The 23,165-nt window shown below is 39.1% G+C and overlaps 1 protein-coding gene across 2 annotated transcripts; it reads right to left on the reverse strand.

Moving 5' to 3' along the window:
• On the reverse strand, positions 1–5,057 carry LOC121759930 (importin subunit alpha-9). 2 transcript variants are annotated; one of them, XM_042155508.1, is made up of 12 exons: positions 4,905–5,057; positions 4,731–4,830; positions 4,175–4,397; positions 3,710–3,863; positions 3,529–3,631; positions 2,280–2,464; positions 1,957–2,033; positions 1,245–1,395; positions 1,071–1,152; positions 934–992; positions 519–821; positions 1–394 (listed from the first exon to the last, which is right to left on the reverse strand). In XM_042155508.1, the coding sequence occupies exons 2-12, from the start codon at positions 4,780–4,782 to the stop codon at positions 230–232; spliced, it is 1,554 nt and encodes a 517-aa protein (XP_042011442.1). In that variant the 5' UTR covers positions 4,783–4,830; positions 4,905–5,057; the 3' UTR covers positions 1–229. The 2 variants fall into 2 exon arrangements, with proteins under 2 accessions (XP_042011442.1, XP_042011441.1); XM_042155507.1 differs by having other exon boundaries at positions 4,731–5,044.
• Between the last annotated feature and the right edge of the window lie 18,108 nt (positions 5,058–23,165).

The following is a 23,165-nucleotide window of genomic DNA, read 5'->3' on the forward strand; positions in this document are numbered from 1 at the left end:
TGCGGGAAATAGAACACCTCACAGATTCCATTCATTTTTTTGAACTTTTAGAAAATTTAAACACACAACACAACACAACACAACAATAAGTTACGAATCCAAACCATCATCTACATCCAAACTAAAGACAGGTTGATATACATATGAACGATCAGTGCTCTACAATGCATTCAGCTTCACAAACACTTCCGATGCAACACTAATACGAGAACATGTCCCTTGCATCACTCTAAGCATCAAGCCCATACTCCTCGCCAAAGTACTTGTCCACTAGCTGATTTGCCATGCTCCTTAGCTCTTCATTTTCATGAAACTGGAACCTTTCCATGGCTTCAATTCCATCCTCTGCCTCCACAAGCTTTGGGCCCTCGCCATTTGGCATTCCCCTCAGAACCTGTACAGCAGGCACTCTATTTATTGCAATCACATAATTTGTAGGTCGAATACATCAAGAAAATCAGTTGAATGAACGTTTGTTGCTATTAACAGTAACAGCCTAACAGGAAATGTTTGCTAACCAGTTCCAAGAATTGCAGGCCAAGCCTGGCGGCCTCGATATCTGCAGACCTCACCAAGTCTGTGAAACCACTTAGGCATCCTCCACCAACAAGAGAAACCAAGTGATCAACAATTAATACAGGCCGTCCAGATTCAGAGGGGGCAACAGATAAGTTACCAAGGACATATGCAACTTCTTTCCTTATGTCAAATGGAGAAGTTGAGAGAAGGCGTATGAGTATGGAAACAGCCCCACTTGAATGTATTAGTTTTTTATGCTCGACAGAACCAGCAGCCACGTTGGATAGAGCCCAAGCAGATTCCTAAAACAACATGCATATAAAATAGTGATCCCAACCCAAAGGTTATAATCATATTTAGGTATAATAAGAATGAAACTAGGATAGTATACCACCACAATGGAAATTACCACACCTTTTTCAAGACACGGTGTTCACTGCTCAAACATTTGATCATCACTTGAATTACACGCACTGGTGAACACACAATGTTAAATGTTTCTGCAGGATAAAGTCATGCAGTACATCAGCTCTAAAAGAACAGGAACTAACCTGTGATTTCATTGCCAGCGACAAGGACATTGTCGGTGACATAAGAATCGCCAGCTACAAGATTACCCAGACTCCTTAGCACCTATATACATGAACCACATTAAAACCATGGAATAATTGTAATACAAAGCACCTAATTTGTAATGCATATAATCTACTTGTAATGCCGATTACCGGGATAAGCAGTTCCAAGCTATTTGATGATGCCAGTCTATCTACGAGTATTTGTAGCAGATCACTTTTTGCTAGCATACTGGTAGCAACATTTGAAAGGGCAGTGAGGTACACAACCACCCATGCCACTTCAGTTGCCAGTTCTTCATCTCTGATAAAATCAGTATAAAAATTAAAGTAGGCAATAAAACAAGTGAGAAAAACAAAATAAACACATCAGTAATGGTAATGTACCAAGCCTCTTTATTCATATTTACTTCATAATCTGATGATGCATTAAGAAAATCTCATTCAGGGCATACACGTGTGTGTGCATGCATGCATATATGTTTATATATTTACTCCAACCTATCGATGTATCTTCTATTCATGCTTCCTTCAATTGATAACAAAAGCAAAATTGGCCATTCAGGTAGAGTAGAAGTGGGTATGGACTGATCTCAGACCCATGCTTCTGGATCAATAATTAGCGAACCAAGCCTAACATTGCACTGCATTTCTCGAAAATGCACGTAGCGACATTAGTATGATACCATAAAATGTACATATACAAACCAAGCAGACAAATGTATCCATCGCTAATTATTTAATATTTTCCCTTGAAAGTTGAAACTCAGGAGTAGTGTTCATTATACAACTATTTTCAATGTTATCGTGTAGTTCAGCAATCAGACTAAGAAATAGGTTAGTGGATAAAACATTAACTACTTACCCTCTTTTTAGGTGTCGAAGAATTGCATCAAGAACTCCATCAAGTCTGATTAATTCTGTAGCAGCTTTTGCATGTCCCTGCATCAAAAATTAATATATTACCAAAGAATATGGAACCCAGAAAAGTTTTGTGGCTAAGTACTCTTCATGCGCCCTCTAGAAAAAGTCCAAGACATGATGATGAGACAAAATTGTTACAAGCCTTGAAAATACAAACAAAATGACATTTCCCTACCTACCCCCCTCACAGATAAATCAATTAACCAATCAACCTAGTTTGAACTTTTAAAGAAGGAACATGCAGATTAACACATGCTTCAGCACCTTAATTAAGTTTGATAATGCCCAAGCAGCTGTTCTCACAGTTGATCCCTTGTCTGGTAGCATCATCCTTGCAAGAGGCTGTAAAGCTCCTTGAGATAGGAGAACATCTCTCAGTTCCTCTCCTTCACCAGCAACATTTCCCAATGCCCAGGCACATTGCTCTGCAACAGGCAGTGAGCTCTTTTCTGCAAAAGCACAAAGAATACTCAATTAGTTGTTGAAGATTCTGATTGAAGTAAAGTGTACTGAAAGAAGCTACATGTGTGAGTAAACTTAAAAGCATTGATTAAGGAACAGTTCTGGTACACAAAATTATGATTAAGCCTAAAATGTGCAGAAGATATTAGGCTGATGAAGCCAACTTCTTTTCATTAAATGCAAGAATACAAACCACATGCATGTGGCATGGAGTGAGTTACAAGCAGATATGATGCAGACCTTTAACCCTGGTTAACAATTCTCCTTTACTTGAAAAATAGTGTCAGCATTCACCATTAATCATCCAAATGTGGTACTGAACTAGACTTGACAATAAACTCCAAAAGCAAAATGGTGAATAGCTGTGGACTTCTAGGAAATAGTTCACGCAGTTACACAAAACCTATACAAACAACATGAGTGTAACCTTAACATGCCACAGTAAAAAGTACTCCTAAAAAAGAGTTGTTCATAAAACTAAGAAGGCAGACATATGAAAAGGTAAGAAGCAGCAAATAACGTTAATCAGTAAATATGATTATCAAATCACAGACAAAAGAGTACTGTTAAGAGAACACTGAAACATTATACTCAAGTAACAAATCAGAAAAGCTATAATGATTCAGAGGTGAGGTCAAGATCAAACAAAACATGTGGTGAAGGAGGTAGAGAAAAAATGTAGCCACCCACAGATTAACCCTTTCTCCTGCCTAATAATGCCCGTGCTCCAATGCTCATGTACAGTACACACAATAAAAGAGGAGAGATGCGAGAAAAGGAAACACATGGAAACCATTTGTGGTGACAAAAGAAAAGCATTCACCATCAATAGTATCACATTCTACTTTTTTTTCCTACCATGACCATAATAAAGGTGTCCTAGTAGCGATCTACGAAACTTGAGAACATACAATAGTTCCCAGAGAATATTGAAAAATATAACTGTGTGTTCCTCAACAGTATCAGTTAAGTCAGAGCACAAATACCTAATAAAATGAGGAATGAAAAGAACACAAAAATGAACTAAAATGACAAAAACATAGAAAACAACCTCCCATATGAGCAATAAGTAAAGGTAATGCAGGCAACAAGGCTTTCGTTTCTTCTGGTTTTCCAGCTGCTATATTTGTTAGGCACCAAGCTGTCTCAAGCAACTAAAATAGTGAAACCCCATTAGAAAACATGCAGAATTGCAGAAACCTCTTTAACTTAAATTTGCAGAGTCTTCAAACCTGTTCATCAGGCGAACCAAATGAAAGGCAGTGAACCAGAGTTGGCATAGCTCCAGCCTTGAGGGCAGCTTCAACTGGAGGATATTCTGATTTTGACAATAGCCTTCGTAGCTCACGAAGAGCGTTAACCCTCTTTTGCATTGCTCCTTTTCCCCTGGAGCACGAAGGATAATGTCAGTTTCACTTTGACTGACACACTTTAATTTCGGCCTTGCATAAGAATGTTGAAGCCAAAACAAACACCTTTTCACATGAAAGATATATACATACGATACAGCAGACTTAACCGAGGCTAATAAAACTGATATCAATTCAATTCTGAATGTCTAACTTTCCATCAGCCGCCAAATTGTATTATTTGATGAAGTAATCACCTAATATCAATAATTGACATTTGACAGCAGACATATTAAGGCAACAGAACTTCAATCCAATGAAAAATGAAACAAGAGTGATATGGCATACTGATAGGCAATGGCAAGGTTTAGTTCTTCAATGGATTTCAGAGTCTGGTCCTCCAACACTGATTGTTCTTCATCCGTTGCCATGTCGGCATCAATAGTAACATCAGCATCATCGCTGCTAACTCCCACTCTGCATAAACGCTTGGTCCGCATTAGGGCTTCTCTTCTCTCCTTCCGCACCGTGACTGCATGATCTCGTCTCCTCTGCACCACAGCACTTCCAACTGAAATACACACCCAAAACAAGCTCAATTCATCAAACCATAATGACAGCCAGCAAAGAGAGGGGTAAAAATTTGAGTACAAAGTTCACAATTCGACCCACTGAAATCAGCTTCAGAGTCTTATTAAGCAATGCCGTCCCTTGCAAACACCATTAATTGAATAACAGTAAAAAAACCCACCAAGAGAAACAGAAGCATCCAATGTCACTCACACACACACACACTTCCCTTTCGGTCAAATGTTCGGACTTTTGATATAATAAAAACGCACAGTAATGGCGGGGGTTGCATATTACATATATACAAACAGATAGAGTTAGAGAGTGGCTTTGCCTGATGATTTTAAAGGTCCTCTTTTATGCGGTGTAGAGTTCTCATCCGCCATTTCCCCACAAATTCCAGCTCGTTTACAGGAACATGTCGAATGATTAAGCTGCAGAGCGAAGCAAATAAGGCGGGGTTGCGAAAATCAAATCAAGCAGTTTGAAGAAGAAGAGGGAATCGAACATTATATATTGAAATTCGCGACTTGTTGAACTGGATGTACAAATTTTTGGGGGTTTCTTGAATTTAGGGAAAGTGTTTGGATTCTCTTATGATTGTTTTGAGGGTTAATCCACTCTAGGGTTTACTTACATTTTTATTCGTTTAACCAAATTCTAATGTACAAAAACCTTATCTTTGTTTATCAAAGAAAAAGTTTCACGTCGAATGTATAGTTCAATTGATTTTGTAATTAAATCTAAATTACAAAATCGTGTTTCAAAGTTATAAATGTGCAGAGTTAATTAAAATCAAATATGAATAAGTTTTTTTATATCAATCGACAATGTCGTTTTTAGCTAGATACAAAATCAAATAGGAGTATAAATAAGTTTTCCATATTAATCGACAATGTCGTTTAGCTAGATACAAAATCAAATAGGAGTATAAATAAGTTTTCCATATTAATCGACAATGTCGTTTAGCTAGATACATGATCAAGTACGAAAACCAGTTGAAAAGTGAAATTAAAAAATATTATATTCTCATTTATAACCGTCATCATCCTAGACATGCCAACCGGTTCCGGTTCCGGCGGTTAACCGCCGAACCGGAACCGACGGTTCCGGTTCCGAACCGGAACCGTGGCCTTTTTCCCGAACCGGAATCGTCGGAATTCGGGTCGCGGTCCGGTTCCGGTTCAAGATATTTCGAACCGGAACCGTCACCGAACCGGCGGTTCCGGACGGTTCGGAACCGGCGGTTAACCGGCTGAACCGCCGGTTCAGGCGCGTTTTTCAAGGCATGTGATGGGGCAGACCGGCGGAGTCGGCGTGGTCGTGGACAACCTCCTCAACCTCCTAGACCAGCTGAAAGGTCTTTAACCTCAACTATTGCGAAAACGTATACACATTCCGAAGGGGTGGAGGATACAGTACATTTACCCGTCACATGGAGAAAGCGCATCCGGTCGAGTTTGGTATCGCTCCAACCCAAACTCAACTCAACTTTCAACCTGGAGTCGGGACCGGGAGTGGGATGGGTTCATCCCAAACATTAGGTATGTGTAGCAATACTCTTTTGAAATATGATCACAAAAATGCTCTTAATGTGATGTCTAGATTTGCCGTTATGAAACATTTTCCATTCAATGCTTTTGATAACGATGCTTTTGAGTCGAGTATGCGGCAAGTTTATAATGCCGCTGCAAGAAAATTGAGTCGAACTTCAATGACTCGGGCCGTTGTTCGACAATGCATGGAAAAGAAGGCGCAATTAGGTACGTTTATTATTAACTTAGGGCATAAAGTTTCTATTTGTTCTGATGTGTGGACTGATTGTTTTTGTAAAAATTCGTATATGGGCATCACTGTGCATTTCGTTGATCACAGTTGGACTTTAAACAAACGTTTAATTGCATTTCGGGAATTTCCCGCACCACACACTGCACAAGCAATTGCTCAATTGATCATTCAAGTTTTGAATGAATTTCAATTGATCAATAAAATTTTTTCAATTGGTTTTGACAATGCTAGCGCTAACACTGCTAGCATAGATGAACTAATCAGTGCATGTTCTCCTGTTATTGATGGTAAATATTTTCATGTGCGATGTATTGCCCATATTTTGAATTTGTGTGTTCAAGATGCGATCGATTTGTGGCAAAAGTATGTTGATCCTATTAGAACTGCTGTGAAGTTGATTCATAACAAAGCTCCTATTGGTAGAGCTTGGAAGAGATATTGTCATGGTAAGCAATGTAGGTACACCAACTTTCGTTTGGATGTTTCAACTCGTTGGAACTCGACATATGATATGTTGGAGTCGACTTTGAACCACATTGAGTATTTATGTGATTTTTTTAGAAGTTGTCCTCATGTTCCTTCTGATTTGATTTTGATACCCGCTTGTTGGGACCACAGCATGGATTTATTTCGATTATTCCGCGCTTTCAAAAATGCCACTGTTGAGTTATCCGGTGTTTATTATCCTACTTCTGTGCGCGTTTTGGAGCATTGCATGTATGTGGCAATTGGTTTTAAAACTTGTGTGAAAAATACTCAATTCATTGAGTTGAAGGCTATTTTGTTTTACATGGTTGAAAAATGGTTAAAATATTTTTCACGTATTCCAAATGTGTTTTTGATTGCAAAATGCTTGGATCCAAAGTGGAAGTTGCATGGTGTTTATAAAATTTTAGACATGTACTATGGTTGTTTGCACGCTTTGGATTTTTCTCAACTCCGCGAAATGGGCTTGACAAGAGGAGAATGCTTCGAACTAAGTATTCCGGATGTTGATGAAATCAAACTAAGGTTAGATAGTGCACTTCGTTCTCTCTACGCGGAATATGAAATGCGGTATAACACCGCTCACCAGGTACGTGCTCCTCCTAGTCCGTCTACATTTGATTTTGGTGGAGGGGATTTTACCAATATCATGATTGATCCCGACGTAGTATCACAATTGCAAGATCTATACGGTACTACAACCAATAGGACTAGAGCGACTAGTGAATTAGATATATATTTGGAATCGCGCTCTATTTTTCAAGATGCAGGTCCTCCTACTCAACAAATTGACGTCCTAAATTGGTGGGGAACACATGACAAAGAGTTTCCGATACTCTCCATCATGGCTAAGGAGATATTCGCCGTTCCCGCTTCCACCGTCGCCGTTGAACAAGCTTTTAGTGTCGGCGGTTGTGTCCTAGACGACAAAAGGAGCAATCTCTCCGCCAAGAACATGGAAGCCACTATGTTACTTGACGATTGGGCAAAGGCGGACATGAGAGCACAAGAGCCGGATTTCGACTTCCGTGTAGAGAGTGATGGTGAAGAATTTTCTTCCGATGGCGATGACGAGGTCAGAAGCGAGGGCACTCAACATTAGCAATGAGTCGACGGGGGGCGGTGAACGGCGAGCACAGCCGACCAAAAAGGTAAGCAAGGTAAGAGAACTACGTGGGCTTTGATTCCTCAATAAAATTGTGGATACGTAGGCACCTCAACTTAAATTTGAAAAGTTTAACTTCGAAAGTTTAAGTTGAGCTCAAGCCCTTTTCAATTATTTTTTTCCCCCCATTTCATGTTTTTTTATTTGTAATTGTAATGTATCGTTGTTGCGGCTAAGTTGTACTTGAATATCATTAAAATATATTCCCCATTTGATTAGTATCTTATTGGTGAAAAAGTGGATATCTTTGGGGCAAATGGTACTGGAACACAAATTTATATATGATCTTGAAGTATCATCCAGATTCCATATATAAATTTGTGTTCCAGTACCATCTACCTCAAAGATACCCACTTTTTTACCAATAAGATATTTATCAAATGGAGAATATATTTTAATGATCTTCAAGTACAATTCTTCTCGGAATCAACCATTTTTTCATGCAAAATGTTGCCCATTTTCTAAGCAAACACATATCAGCACGCCATATACACATTGCTGCATTTCTAATAGGGGCAATTTGATCTTTCAAAGCAATCAATGCATCTCGAACACACATAGTCAGAACATTATTCAAGCATCTATCATGGAAAAAATCAGAACAAACTATCTATTAGTGCTAATTTTTTCCATGCTTGAATAATATTCTGACTATGTGTGTTCGAGATGCATTGATTGCTTTGGAAGATCAAATTGCCCCTATTAGAAATGCAGCAATGTGTATATGGCGTGCTGATATGTGTTTGCTTAGAAAATGGGCAACATTTTGCAAGAAAAAATGGTTGATCCTAAGGTAAGAGAACTACGTGGGCTTTGATTCCTCAATAAAATTGTGGATACGTAGGCAACTCAACTTAAATTTGAAAAGTTTAACTTTGAAAGTTTAAGTTGATCCCAAGCCCTTTTCAATTTTTCCTTTTTCCCCCCCATTTCATGTTTTTTTTATTTACCTTCCGAGTCCCACGAGGCGACGACACTTGTAAATTATATTATATTGTTGTATGTTGTTGTATTGTATACTTATATATTGTAAATTGTAATGTATCGTTGTCCGTTACAACTCAAAATCAATAAAATTTATTTCATTTTCTCCTTATTCGTCTTATTTGTGCTTGAATTATGCATTGTCTTGTTCCGATTTATTGTATAAAGCCAAATTTCAAATTTTAAAAAAAATAATAATAAAATAATTGAACCGGCGAAACCGCCGGTTCGAAAACCGGAACCGCCAAAACCGCCGGAAAACCGGCGGTTCCGAACCGGAACCGGAACCGCCGGTTTTCGAACCGGAACCGGAACCGTGAAATAGCCTCACGGTTCGGTTCCGGTTCCGCCATCGACCGAACCGGAACCGCCGGTTCGTGAACCGTGGGCATGTTTACATCATCCATTAAAAATAATTTTAGCAATGGACGATATGAATTTTAAGATAAAATTATTTAAATAAAAGAAATACTACTAAAAATTATTGAAAAAAAAACTATCATAAATAAATTAAAACTAATTCTAATAAACAGATCAATAGAAAAATAAAATTATTTTTTTATAATTAAATATAATATTAATATATTAAAATGGGGTTTGTTTTTTGAAAAAAGAGCAACCTTTTTAAGTTTGGAAAGAGATGCTACTCATAAGTTTGGTTTTATTGTTTTGAGTGATTTATATATACTTGATTTTTCACTTTCGCATAAAAATTGATACTACTTCCGTCTCTGAAGAATATGCACTATTTCATTTTTAGTCTGTTCCCAAAGAATATAAACATTCCAATTTTAGAATCTCTCTTCTCTCTAATGAGGTGGGACCCATCCTCCACTAACAATACTTAAAAAACTTTATCTATCTCCCTCCCTCTTACTTTACCAATAATGCATTAAAACTCATGTCGAACCCAAAGTTCATACTCTTTGGAGACGGATGGAGTATTATTTTTTTACTTGAAAATCACATTTTTAGTATTCGATGTCTATTTTCACCCCAAAATACACCCTATAAGTTAGATTTTCACATTTTAACCATGGAGGGCATTTTTGGACATACACTAAAAGAGGACCTAAAATGATAGTAGTATATACTATCTTCTCGATCTTTTTCTTCTATGCTATTATTATTAATTATTATGAATATTATTATTATTATGATGCTATAAATTAATATTTAATTTATCTTTTAATGTAATTCAAATTATGACTCGTACTTAATTATAGTTATAGTTTCAATTATACTCCATTTAATTATTAGTAATTAATAAATAATTATAATATACATATTTAAAATATGAATCATCTATATTAAATTATAATTAGTTATTAATAAGATAAAACAATAATAAAAATTATTATTTTATCTTATTAATAACTAATCAATATAATCTTAATAAAATTTAAAATTATGAATTACATTTATAACAATATAAAATGATTAAATATTTTTAATTAGGTGTTTAGTCCTAAATTGATATAAAACAATTAAATTAATACTCTCTGTGTCCCTGAAAATTTGTCACCTATTTCTATTTCCGTCCGTCCCTGAAAATTTGTCACATCTCACTTTTACCATTTTTTGTCGTGGACCTTACATTCCACTAACTCATTTACAGTCCCATTTTATTATAAACTAATATATAAAAGTAGGACCCGCATTACACCAACTTTTTCAATTCACTTTCTATTACATTTCTTAAAACCCGTTCCCGGTCAAATGGTGACAAATTATTAGGGACGGAGAGAGTAATATTCAATTGATTTAATTAGTTTAAATAAATAATTTAATTAATTATTTTATCCTTAATTTATATTATGAATTTCAATTAGGTGTGTGTATAAAATACTATAAAAAGAAAGGAAGAAAAAAGAGGAAATAGAAACTAAGAAGAAAAAGGAAAGAAGATTGGGGAAAAAATCACATTTTTGGTACTCTTACTATTTAACTGAAATTTCTAAATATAAACTTTATGACATGTTTAGTACCCAAGATTATTTTTGTTGCGAAGTACCAAAAACAATATAAAACAAAAATTAGATATCCGAAAACGAAAGAGCATGTAGTAGTATGTATGTACCTTTTAATATCCAATACGAGCAACTTACAGTTGTTGCTTTTGAAAAGCCATGTTATTATTAGTCTAGTCTGTTCGGAAACGTTGGAACTAAGTATATGATGATTACGGTGGGCCGAACTATATAAGCATTTTTTATCATCAATTAACATCAATGTATATGTAATAAAATAATTTGACAAATTAATCACTAATAATAATAATATAAAATGGAGTATTCATTTTGAAACAAAACAAATTTCAGTAGTAAGTATTCTGATACAAACACCTGATTTGGTAACTATTTTTTAAATTAACTCCAACAAAATACATTATATTATCATTGACCCTAATTAGTACAACATGCTAATTACTACTTTACTGGAGTATAAATAGCCACACAGTGACAATGAGCATACAACAAAAATCAAATGAGGGAGGCCATAAATTATGGGTCCAAGGACTTTTAATCCACGGGTAACCCAACTGTAGGCCCATTGGATATGCCTGGATTTATCCCTCAATTATTACAAAATTCTGTTTTAACTGTCACAATTCGATTTCATATTTAATTAATTTGATGTATTTAATAAATGGGAAAGAAATATTTCTTAATCCACAGATAAAACATGATTCACGTTCATATTGGCTAAACATTATTCGGAAAGACGCATTTGCCCTTTTCCTCATCCGGGCCGAGCTTTTCTATGTTAAAAAAGGCTGGGGTGTATTTGCGAAATGTGCTCGCTAATTAAATTTACCAATAACTGAGAGTGTAGCGAACAATTTGATGCTCACCAAACCCCTCTGGTATTTGATTGTTCATTTTTTTATTAATGAATTAAACAATATAAATAAATGGGAAATTTTCTGCAGCTTCCTAAATAAATTTAAAATACATAATATGATAATAATAATAATAATAATAATAATAATAATAATAATAATAATAATAATAATAATAATAATAATAATAATAATAAGCATTAAGTTGAAATGGTGATTTGTTTTAAACAATTACTCATAAAAACTAAGTGAATGAGAATTGATCACGTTTTATTTGCGTAGTTTGTAATTTAAATTGTATACTATTCGACTCTCAGTTAAGTAGAAGTAACAATTAAAGCTAGATTATAATGTTGTACGATAATTATAAATGAATTACAAAAAATTGCCACAATATTTATTCAATAATTATGTTTATTTCAGATCTAGCGTACATAGACCTTCATATATAAAGTATTAATCATCTGATACATAGCAATTGGTCTTTATTTGTACTCTAGTCTACTCAATAATGTGTCATCAAGGCCTCAAGGGAGAGGTTTAGGTGCACTGGGATCACTCGGAGGGTTGGATGCACCGGGGGGAGCACCATTATGGATAGGATCGGATCCATTGGGTGCAGAATGAAACGACGAACTTACATCAATTTTGGGCACTTCGTGAGTGGAATGATCACTCGGAGGGTTGGATGCACCGGGGGGAACACCATTATGGATACGATCGGATCCATTGGGAGCGGAATGAAATGACGAACTCACATCAATTTTGGGCACTTCACGAGTGGAATGATCACTCGGAGGGTTGGGTGCACAGAGGGGAGCACCATTATGTTATGGTTACTCATTTCTTAAGAGAGGTTATATATAGTGTAAAATTGATACCAAATACCGGCAATAATTCTTAATAATATTGAACTTAATTAGCGCTAATTTATATGCTATATCAATTCCTTATTGGTTTTCATTAAATACGAATAATGATTAGCTCTACAATTAATAATCGATATCTGTGACATAAATTAACGATCTTATAAAATCTTTTTTTTCTTTTTTTAAGGAGGATCAACGATGGTTCCCCATCTACCCCCGAAATGACTCGGACCCGGTGGTGAAGCGTCTTACCACCGAGACGCGCTTCGTTGTCGGGTTGGGTAGGAACGAGTCTACCTACCTCCCCCAAGCACGGGTCCAGGCTACGCCATGAACATGCTACCTCCCCCAGCTCCTAGGCCCAGGCCAGTGACTCAAGAACCCCCCAGGGGAAATTAATCCCCAAGATGAGCCTCCCAGGAGTCGAACTCGTGAGTTCCAGGATGGACACGGTATCCATCGCCCTTAACCGCTAGGAAACTAAGCAATCATTGGCGGAAAGGATTCTTTTACTATAAATATAAGATATAGATATATATAGAGAGATTAGATATGAAGGGACAAAATATGAACTACAAAAGGAGCGCCTCTTCTCGGGAGAGGATCCAAGTGAGAAAAAATGTTGTGGCTAAGAGTATCCACAATGGCAGCGAGCGGATCGGCCAGCGCCGGGAGGATCCATGTGAGAAAAAATGTTGTGGCTAAGAGTATCTACAATGGCGGCGAGCGGACCGGCTAGCTGATTCCCGGCGCTGGCCGGTCCGCTCGCCGAAACATTGCAATAGGCGAGCGCCAAATCGGCGAGAAAAACGGCGAGCGCACGCCGATTCCCGGGCGCTGGCCAATGGGCTCGCCGATCGGCTGGCCGCCATTGCAGGCTCCCGATCGGCCAACCGATTTTTTATTTTTATTTTTATTTAATTTTCGAAACACTATATATACGCGATTTGCACGTCATTTTCATTCGCACCACTTGTTTTAACGAGTTTTCTCTCTATCTTAATTTCTTTACAAGAGCAATAACGCGAAATGGAGCACAACAACGAGTCTACTCCAGTGACGAGCGGGTCTCAAACTCCCACGGTACCCGTGGGAAGTGGATGGGGTCCAATGGCCGGGTACTACAACATGTACCCTTGGCAGCAGATGATGCCCGAGATGGCATCTGGGGGTAGTATGCCGGGATGGCAAGGGATGCAAGGCGGACCGGCGATGCCAGGCGGGCAGGGGGTACCCGGGATGCAGATGATGCCGCGGTGGGCACCCGGGGATGCAGATGATGCCGGGGTGGCAGCCGGGGATGCAGGGGACACGGGGGGGGGGGGGGGACAACGTCTATCGCCCCAGTTTTGATTTTTTGACTGCTTCTTCGCACACATCGACCCCATCGGAGACGCAGTTCACTGGGTGTGATCCCGGGGATGCGGACACTCCCGTTCAAACGGGGGGAGTAAGGCGGGGTCGCGGCGCGCCAAAGAAGAAGAAGGGCAAGGGCAAGAGGGTGGTCGGCGAGTCGTCGCAGCCGGCTGATGACGAGAGCCCGACACGGAGGAAGTGGACGGATGCGGAGACCGTCGCACTGTCCAAGGCGTGGGTGTGTGTTTGCGATGATCCCCTCGCCTCGAACAATCAGAGGATCGTCAACTTGTGGGCTAAAATAGCAGCAGCCTACAAGGCATTTTGCCCGGAGGGGAGGCCACGCAGCTGGGAGGAGTGCCGAAAGGGGTGGGACCGAATCAGGGTTGTGGTCTCCTGATTTTCGGGCTTGTACACCAACGCCCTCCGCATGCTGGCCAAATTGACGATGATTGCAAGAGGATAGCAGAGAAAGCCTTCCCCGTGCCCGGGCTTTATAAGGAGTTCACCTACTGGAACTGCTATAAGGTGCTAATGGATTCCGAGAAGTTTCGGGCCGGTGTCGATGCTGGCTGACCGAAGAAGCATCGACTGAACTATACCGGTGATTACAGCGGCGGCAGCAGCGGAGGTTCCCACGACCTCCCCGAGGATGTTCAGGAGTTCATGTCCCCTCCCGCGTTTACTCGCCGCACTCGCCCGGTTGGTCAAAGGCGGGCTCAACGGGCTCGCCAGGGGTCCCAGGAGGTCCAGTCGTCATTGCCGCCGTGGCACAGTTGGGGGGCTCAGACGTGGGCTCAGATGCCGCAGATTTGGGGGTCCCGGATAGCGGCGACGGCGACGACGGTGGGGAGTGGGGCGGGGGCTTGTGTATGGAGGAGGAGTTTTTTTTAAATTTTAATATTATTATTGAATTTTTCCGTATCTGTGTCGTAAATTTAATTCCGTATTTTATGTGATTGTTAATTATTTGTTTTTTATAATTTTGTTTATTGTGGCTAGGCTATGGCTGGCCTATTGCTTGTCCAGATGATGTGTCATGAGGAGTTTTTAGTGCTGATGATGTGGAGGTGGAGTTTGTGGCTAGGCTATGGCTGAGCTATAGATGGCACGCATTTTACTTAAAAAAATGCGTTTGCCGGGGATCGAACCCGGGTCTATTGCTTGGAAGGCAATAATCCAAACCGTTGGACTACAAATAATAGTGGGATATCTTGAAAACTAAATTGTTTTATACATTTATTAAGATGATAACGTGATAAAAATGATAATTTATGATTACAAAGTAGAATTCGGTGAAACGAGAATTTGCTTCTTCGAGTTATTAAGATGATTATGTTGTGTGATTGAAATGAAGGTTTTTTATAAATGTATTAATTTTTATAAATGTATTAATTTTTATAAATGTATTTTTTTTAATCAATGCAATCTTCGCCGATTTTTAGTTACTCGTTGTGTTTTTTAATTAGTTTGCATTACATATTTGAAAACATTTAAATTAATTAACAAAACAATAGTAAACATATAGGGCGCGCCATAGGGCGCCACATTGTAGGTGGGGGGTAGGAGGATAAAACTGATGATGTGGCGCGCCTTAGGGCGCCCCATTACTAATGGCCTCAGTTGTCACTGCCAACTTATAACTTAATTCCACAAATTTAATTTTATAAACAGAAAATAAATTAAAATATCAAAGTTCAAAAATAATTATACCCAATTAATAGTCGACATCATATTTAAAATTATACTACAATAATACAATACTCTCTTCGTCCCTAATAATTTGTCACCATTTGACCGCACATGAATTTTAAGAAATGTAATAGAAAGTGTATAAAAAAGTTAGTAACATGTGAGTCCTACTTTTATACTCCCTCCGTTTTTTAAAATAACAACTATTTCCATTTTGGGTCGTTTCTTAAAAATAAAAACTTTATATTTTAGGACATGAACCTCACAATCCATTAACTCTACTTTCACTATTTTTTATCTTCATCTCTCTTACTTTATCAATTTTTCACACTAACTTTACCAATTGTGCATTAAAACCCGTACCGTTTCAAATATTTCTATTTTTTTAATACGGCGGGAGTACTATTTTTTATAATAATAAAATATGAGTGAGAATGAATTTGTGAAATGCGATGTTCATTCTCTAAAATGATAAAATTGAAAGTTGATAAATCTTTAAAAACGGACAAAAATAAAAATAGGTGATAAATTTTTAATAACGGAGGGAACACTTAAATGAATGGCTAAATAAAAAACAATTGAAGGCACGTGAGGTGTCAGATTTTTTTTATAAAAAATATAGTACTCCTACATTCTAATTTTGGTCTCCATCTTGATAATAGTCATTAAACGCGTTTCCATGAAATATGCTCGTTCCATCACTATATTACAAGATTTGATTACATAAAAAAAAAGAAAATATAAATAATACTTAGCAATTAATCTCAATTAGTTACAACTAATTATAATAAGATTTGCTAAACTAGTATCTATATAAGAAAGTAAATATGGTGGAGGAAATTCAAAAGTCAATAGTATTAAGCAGTAGAAAAAGGCTTAAAAAATATGTTAAGAGTACATTGTAGGAGTATAATATGCACAGGAAACTGAGAAAGGAAAGGAAACGACAGGAAAGGGATTAATAATAAAATCGAATTAAATATAATATTGTTGTTAACTAAGCGGAGAAGTTTTTGTTTAGATGTGACGTGACTGTTTCGCTATATGAACATCCTTAGGTCATCCGTAACGCTGTCTCTTATCCGTCTTTTAATCGTCCAATTTCTTAACTATTCATGGGCTCTACTGTACTTTTCACTCTATCTCTTAACTAGGGCTGTCAATTTTCGACACGACACGATAATCCGACACGAATTCGCACGAAATTATTGGGTTGGGGTCAAGTCTTATTGGATCCGTGTCCTTATCGGGTTGACCCATTAAGAACCCGATAATTTCGGGTTGGGTTCGGGTCGGATGCGGGTCGGATACGGGTAACCCATTAAAAATAATATTATTATTTTTATTATTATTTAAAAAAATATATATTACTTTAATTTTTTAATTTCTTATAAATTAGGTTTAAATAGTATAAAACGAATTTTAATTGTGTAAATTAGGTTAAAAATTAAGGTTTAATCGTGTAATATTAGGTTTTAATCGTGTAATATCAGGTTCGGGTTGTTATCGTGTCGTGTCAACCCATATTATATCGTGTCGATAACGGGTTCGTGTCGGGTGCGGGTCGTGTTCGGATTTGAAGGTAGCAGGTCGGGTTCGTGTTCGGATTTACAGTTTCCTTAACAGGTCGGGTTCATGTTAGGCCTTATTGGGTTGGGCCATTATCAGGTTGACCCGATAACGACCCAATCCGCACGATTTGCCAGCCCTACTCTTAACTAAGGGACAACACCTGCAACCCTCTATCTCTTATCCGTCTCTTAACCATCTCATCCCTTAACTATTCATTAATTTCATTTTTTATTTTATTTCCAACAAATTCAATTAATAAAAACACACTTCATTAAATAAAATAAAATTACAACTTAAAATCCAAAAAAAATACATAATTAAATTCGTGGCAAAATAAATAAAAAAAGACATAATTTAAAATACAAATTTATAGAAATTATAAAAACTACTCCGCTGGCGAATCATCCCCCGAAGGCGGTGGCGGTGCACCGAATGGAGGCGGAATACCAAGTTGTCCCGCCAGATACACAATGCCGGCATGATGGGCTTGATATTGGGCGGGCGTCATCCGGAAAGTGTCCGCCATCGTGGCGGTGAAGTACATGGACATTAGGGAGTAGGGCGGCCCTTGGGAACCCGCCTGGCTTGATTCGTCTCGACCTCTTGTGCGGCGCTGCCTGAACTGCCCCCACTAGACGAGTATTGGCCACCCGTCGTGTGCTTCGTGCGTTTCGAGGTCGAGCCTGTGCTGGACTGGACACCGCCGACCCACCTTTCGACGTCTTTGACGACCTCCCAAACATCGACATGTTTGAATTCTTTGTTGTTGTCGTCGAAATAGACTCGCAAAGCCGATCTCAGAATGTCGACTACAGTGGCTCCGCTTTAGTAATGATCTGCTTCATTCTCGTAGATGCCGTAGAATTTTTTGACCTCTCGGTCGACTCTGTCAAAATGACTTCGGGGCATCTTCAATGTGCGGCGGCGGGACCCCTTCGGCTTAATCTCGTTGTAGGCCTCAGTGACCTTTTCCCAAAAGCACTTCCGGGATTGTTGATTCCCGACGATGGGATCGTAAGAGACGCTGATCTAGGCGTTGTACACAGCTATCGTGTCCTTGCGGCTGTACGGATGACGGCCTACATCCTCCTCCTCCTCGGCCGCCTCCTCCTCTTCTTCCACGGCGTCGATTGCCCTGGAGCTTCCACCACCTCGTCCTCCTTCCGGATTGGGTTCATCCGGATAATCCTCCCTAATTTGGGATAATCCCTGCGAATACCTCGGGACAGAGGGACGAGCGTATGCATCCACATCAAAATGGAGTGGTTGGTACCCCGCCGGCATCGACGAGCCTTGAGTGCCCGACGTCGACGAACTGGAACCGGAACCACCCAAGACATTGTACATGCCCCTCAGTCGCCAAACGCGTTGATGTCAAACCCACCGGAGCCGCTAGAGTTTCCGTCGCCGGACATTTTGTGATGAAAATTGGAGAGGTTAGATGAAAATTGGAGAGGAAATGGAGATGATTTGGGAAGAATAGATATGTGTTTGTGTGTATAATGTGGATGAAATAGGAGTATTTATAGAGTACAAAAAGAAAAAAATAAATAAAATAAAATAAAAAACGGTCGAAAATGGTAACATTACCGTTTGAATTTTTAATTTTTTTTATTAAATTTGAATTTAAAAAAAAATGATTTATTGAGTCAGCGTGAAGAAGCCCACTCGCGGGCTGGCAAGTGGGCGTCACGCCTAGCACCAGCGCGCGCCAGCCGTCTCAGTGGGACAGGCGTCTCGGCGAGACCGAAACGAGACGGGACGCTGCAACGCGTCTCGCTGTCGTCTCGTCTCGAAGGGACAAGATACGAAACACCCGAGCGACGCGTTGCTGGTGCTCTTATTCCTATGAATTTCTCCCTCCGCACCTACAAATCAACCTCTCATCATTCGTCTACACTACTCAGTCTCCACTTACCTTTTTTTCAATTGATAAACTCAACTCATAAGGGCATCAGCAGTGGGGCGCCCTAAGGCGTGCCACGTCATCAGTTTTATCCTCCTTCCCCCCACCTGCAGTGGGGCGCGCCCTATGGCGCGCCACATAATCATTTTATTGTTTTGTTTAATTAATTTAAATGTTTTCAAATAACAAGTAACGAGTAAATAAAAAATGTCTAAATAACAAATGGCGACGCATTAATAAAAAAAGTTACACCATTCAACTTACAAAAAAAAAACAACTAAGTCGTTGCAATTCCCAACTTCCAACGCAACTCATCGATTAACGCCCGGAGATATTCGGCTTCGTCGGGGTCGGTACACTTCTTGAGGGCGCATCTGCAATAACGTCCTCGCCATCGACGCTGTTGCCAACGACTCAAACGCGGTGGCCGTCTGGGTCGGGAGCATTTTCGGGAACAGAGATGGGTTTGCAGTGGTCGAGGATGAGGTCGCGGCCGCCTTCTCCTTGGCCTTCGCAGCCTTGACGCCGGGAGGATGCCGGGACGACACCGGTGTGCCGGAACTCCTTTCATCCACGTACGTCCGGTTGAGGTCAACCGGGTGATTCCTGCTACCGCTGCTCGTGTAATCACCAGCTTCGGTGGTCTTCGTCCTCTTCGGCGCACCAGTGTGCAGAATTCCACCTTGGAACTTCTGCTTGTCCCTCAAGAGCGCTCAGATGACCTCGTGCTTGAAGTCGTCGTACATCGACCAGTACGACAACAGCGCTGCACGTCGCTCAAGCTCTCGCCGCTCCCCTGTGCCCGCGTGAACTTCTCGAACTCCGCCGCGTACAAGTTCACTTGCTTTTTCACTTGATCCCAGTGCTTGCGGAGTTGCTCACGTTTGCGCTTGTACGCGGTCGGCGGCTTGGCCTCATTGTAGAGGCCGGCGATGCGCTCCCAGTACGCGACCTGCCTCTGGTTGTTCTCGAAAATCGGGTCTTCCGATATATCTACCCAACACCGGGCCAAAATGAGGGTTTCGTCGTCGGTGTAGTTCGTACGGCCGGGGGCGTACTCATCGCAATTTCCGGGAGGCGGCAACTTCTGCGCCCGTTGCCGGTTCCGCTTCTTTTTGGCTGGAGCGGAAACGGTCGCGGCGGGTTCGGGATCGGCCGCTGCGGCGTCACGGCGGGAGGGAGCGCTTGGTCGGTTTGGAGACGGCTCCATGTCAGACAACCCGTACGATTCCGTACTGAAATCGGGATCGTACTGGGTGTCGGCGTCGAACGAACGATATTCGCCGGGTTTTGTACCCGGCCAACGCACCTCTCCGCTAAACATAGGACTATTGGGACTTGAATCCATTTCGTAGTAATTATGTAAATGTAATAAGTTTCGAAAGTGAAATCGTGAAATTAAATTACAAATGAACTCTATTTATAAAAAAATGAAACCGCGTGCCATCGTCCGCGTAACCCACAGTGGGCCGGACGATGGCGCGGACGATGGCCTATCGTCTGCGGCCATCGTCCGCGTAGGCCGCAATGGGGCGGACGATGGCGCGGACGATGGACATCGTCCGCGCTTTACTCCGCGCCCTTAGTATAGGGCGCGACGATCATCCGCGGCCTATGTCAAGCACCCGCAATGGGGCGGACAATGGCGGGCGCGGACGATGCGCGCTATCGGGCGTGCCATCGTCCGCCCCATTGCGGATGGCCTAATCTCTCTCCCATCTCGCCATTTGCTATAGATCTCATTCTTTTCTTTTTTCCTTTTCCCTCTTTCTTTCATTTATATCGTTTGGCACTTCGTTTATTCTGTGAATTTCCAATCATTTTGTACCTTTCCTTTAATTTTCTTCAGCGTTGTGGATGCTATGCTATGTGAATTATAAGCTTTTCAATTTTAACCCTTTAGCACACTTATTCCATATCTCCATATCTCTCGCTTTTTCTTGAAACACTTTTAACACAGTAATTTCTATGTTCATAAATTCAAAATTTGGAAAGTTGAAAATTTGGGGATAAGTCTAGTCAGTGGAGAAGCTAACATAGTAATTTCTATGTTCATAAATTCAAAATTTGGAAAGTCAAAAATTTGGGGATAAGTCTAGTAAGTGGAGAAGTCAGAATTTTAAAGTTGGGGGCCAACTTACTCTTCTTGATTGTGAGATAGTATAAAATAACTTTATAATTGAAATTACTAATATTATTTATAAGATACATTTATGGATCTCTTAGAATTTTATGGAGTGAAAACTAAGGATAAAACTAAATAAAGGGAACTTTGTGAGCTTATGGGATTATAAATCTAAATAAAACAAACAAAATATATAAAAAATCTGAACAATGTTGCTTATGGGATTTGAACACTGAAGCTGATAGGAAAAAGGGAAGAGAACAATCAACGATGTGCGCTAGACGTCCACATTTGTGTAATTGACATAAGTATATATAATATAGTAAATACTGAAATTGGTGGGCTGGCCCTCAATCTCATGTGGCTTGGTGAACTTCCGAATTTGTGAGAGTTGGAATGTAGAAGCGTCGTTGACTCAATTGAGAAGAAATAAGAGTGGTGGTTGGTGATTAACTGATTATGTTGTGTTTGGAGTAAGAATGATGATATGTGATTTAAGAATTAATAAGAAAAAAATAGAGAATTCAAATAGAATGATGAGTGATAGGAATTGTGATTCAATGAAAGTTTATCTATTTGCCATATTTTGAATTCGGATTTCAATTGAATTAGTCGCCTGGACTTGGAGATTTGTAAGACAACTACTATGTTATATTTCTGCTAAAATTCTTGGAAATTTTGCAGTCAACAATGGAATGGAAGGATGAAATCTTCAATTTTGTAAAAGAATGGTGGAGAGAGATTATGAAGAAATATGCTGATTGAGTTTCTCGATTGAAAAAAATATCAGTAAGTGGAACGGTGTGAGAGGAGAGGAGATAATTTGATAATATATGAAAATGATAAAAAAATGTTTGACGTGGAAGAGCAGCGCTCATTGTGGCTCAAAACTTATCCCTCAACCTATCAAATCTTTGGCCTCAAACATTACCTCATATGCACATACATTATATAAGGTCAATGATCGCCTTAATTATTCTTTTCGGATTTAGATGTATATTTCCCTTCCAATTTCACCCTTGAATCTGTCAAAAGCGTCTATATTATTATATGCGATATTATAAATTATGTTCCCTCCGTAGGTGACTATATGTCTCATATTACCATTTTGTTTCACATTAATAAATATTCCATTTACTATTTATTATATATTTTTGGATGAATTGCATATTCAACAAACTTATTTGACTCAGCGTTTTGGTTGAAAATTTCTATCCTGATAAAATTACAATCCGATTAGCTCGAACCCGATTAATCCTCAATCAGTTAGGGTCAGACCCGAAAACCCGATGGACTAGCTCGAAAACCCGATAAAATTTTTATTATTCTGTTTGTTTGACTCCTAATTCAACACTTCATTGAACATTAAATACGCCCTTCAAATTTCATACTGTATTTTTTTTTCAAATACACCCTCAAACTATCTATTACTCCATATCTTAATTGGGTCGTTCATTTGAGGACAAGACAATCGTTGAGGTCTACCTAGTGCAAAATAGAACATCACATCTTAATTCTAGATGGATAATAATTCTATAATAATAAGTCATATGCACTTCCTAATTAAAATAATTCATAACTTAATTTTAAATAAATAATCATATAGTAGGAAAAATCATACCAACCGAACTATACTTTTTATGTCTATAGGACAAATCAAGGTAAATATTATAGCGAAACAGAAAACAATTAGTACTCAATTGACAAACAAATTACTACTACTATATATTGTTAGTTTGTTACCACTACATTACATTGCCATACCGAAAGAGGACCACCATCTTTCGAAACAATACATATCCATCCAATAAATGCCTTTGCAATTTGGGACCCTTAATAATAAAAGTGACGCTATTTTCATTTGATGACAATCTTATAACGTGCCCCATTCTTATTGGACTTTAAAGATTAGTCATATTAAGTTTATGCAATCAAGAAACCCTAAAATATTTAATTTGAACCGTTGTCCTATCTACCTAGGATA

Source organism: Salvia splendens, chromosome 13 (assembly GCF_004379255.2).
Source record: "Salvia splendens isolate huo1 chromosome 13, SspV2, whole genome shotgun sequence".
Classification (NCBI taxonomy): Eukaryota; Viridiplantae; Streptophyta; class Magnoliopsida; order Lamiales; family Lamiaceae; genus Salvia; species Salvia splendens.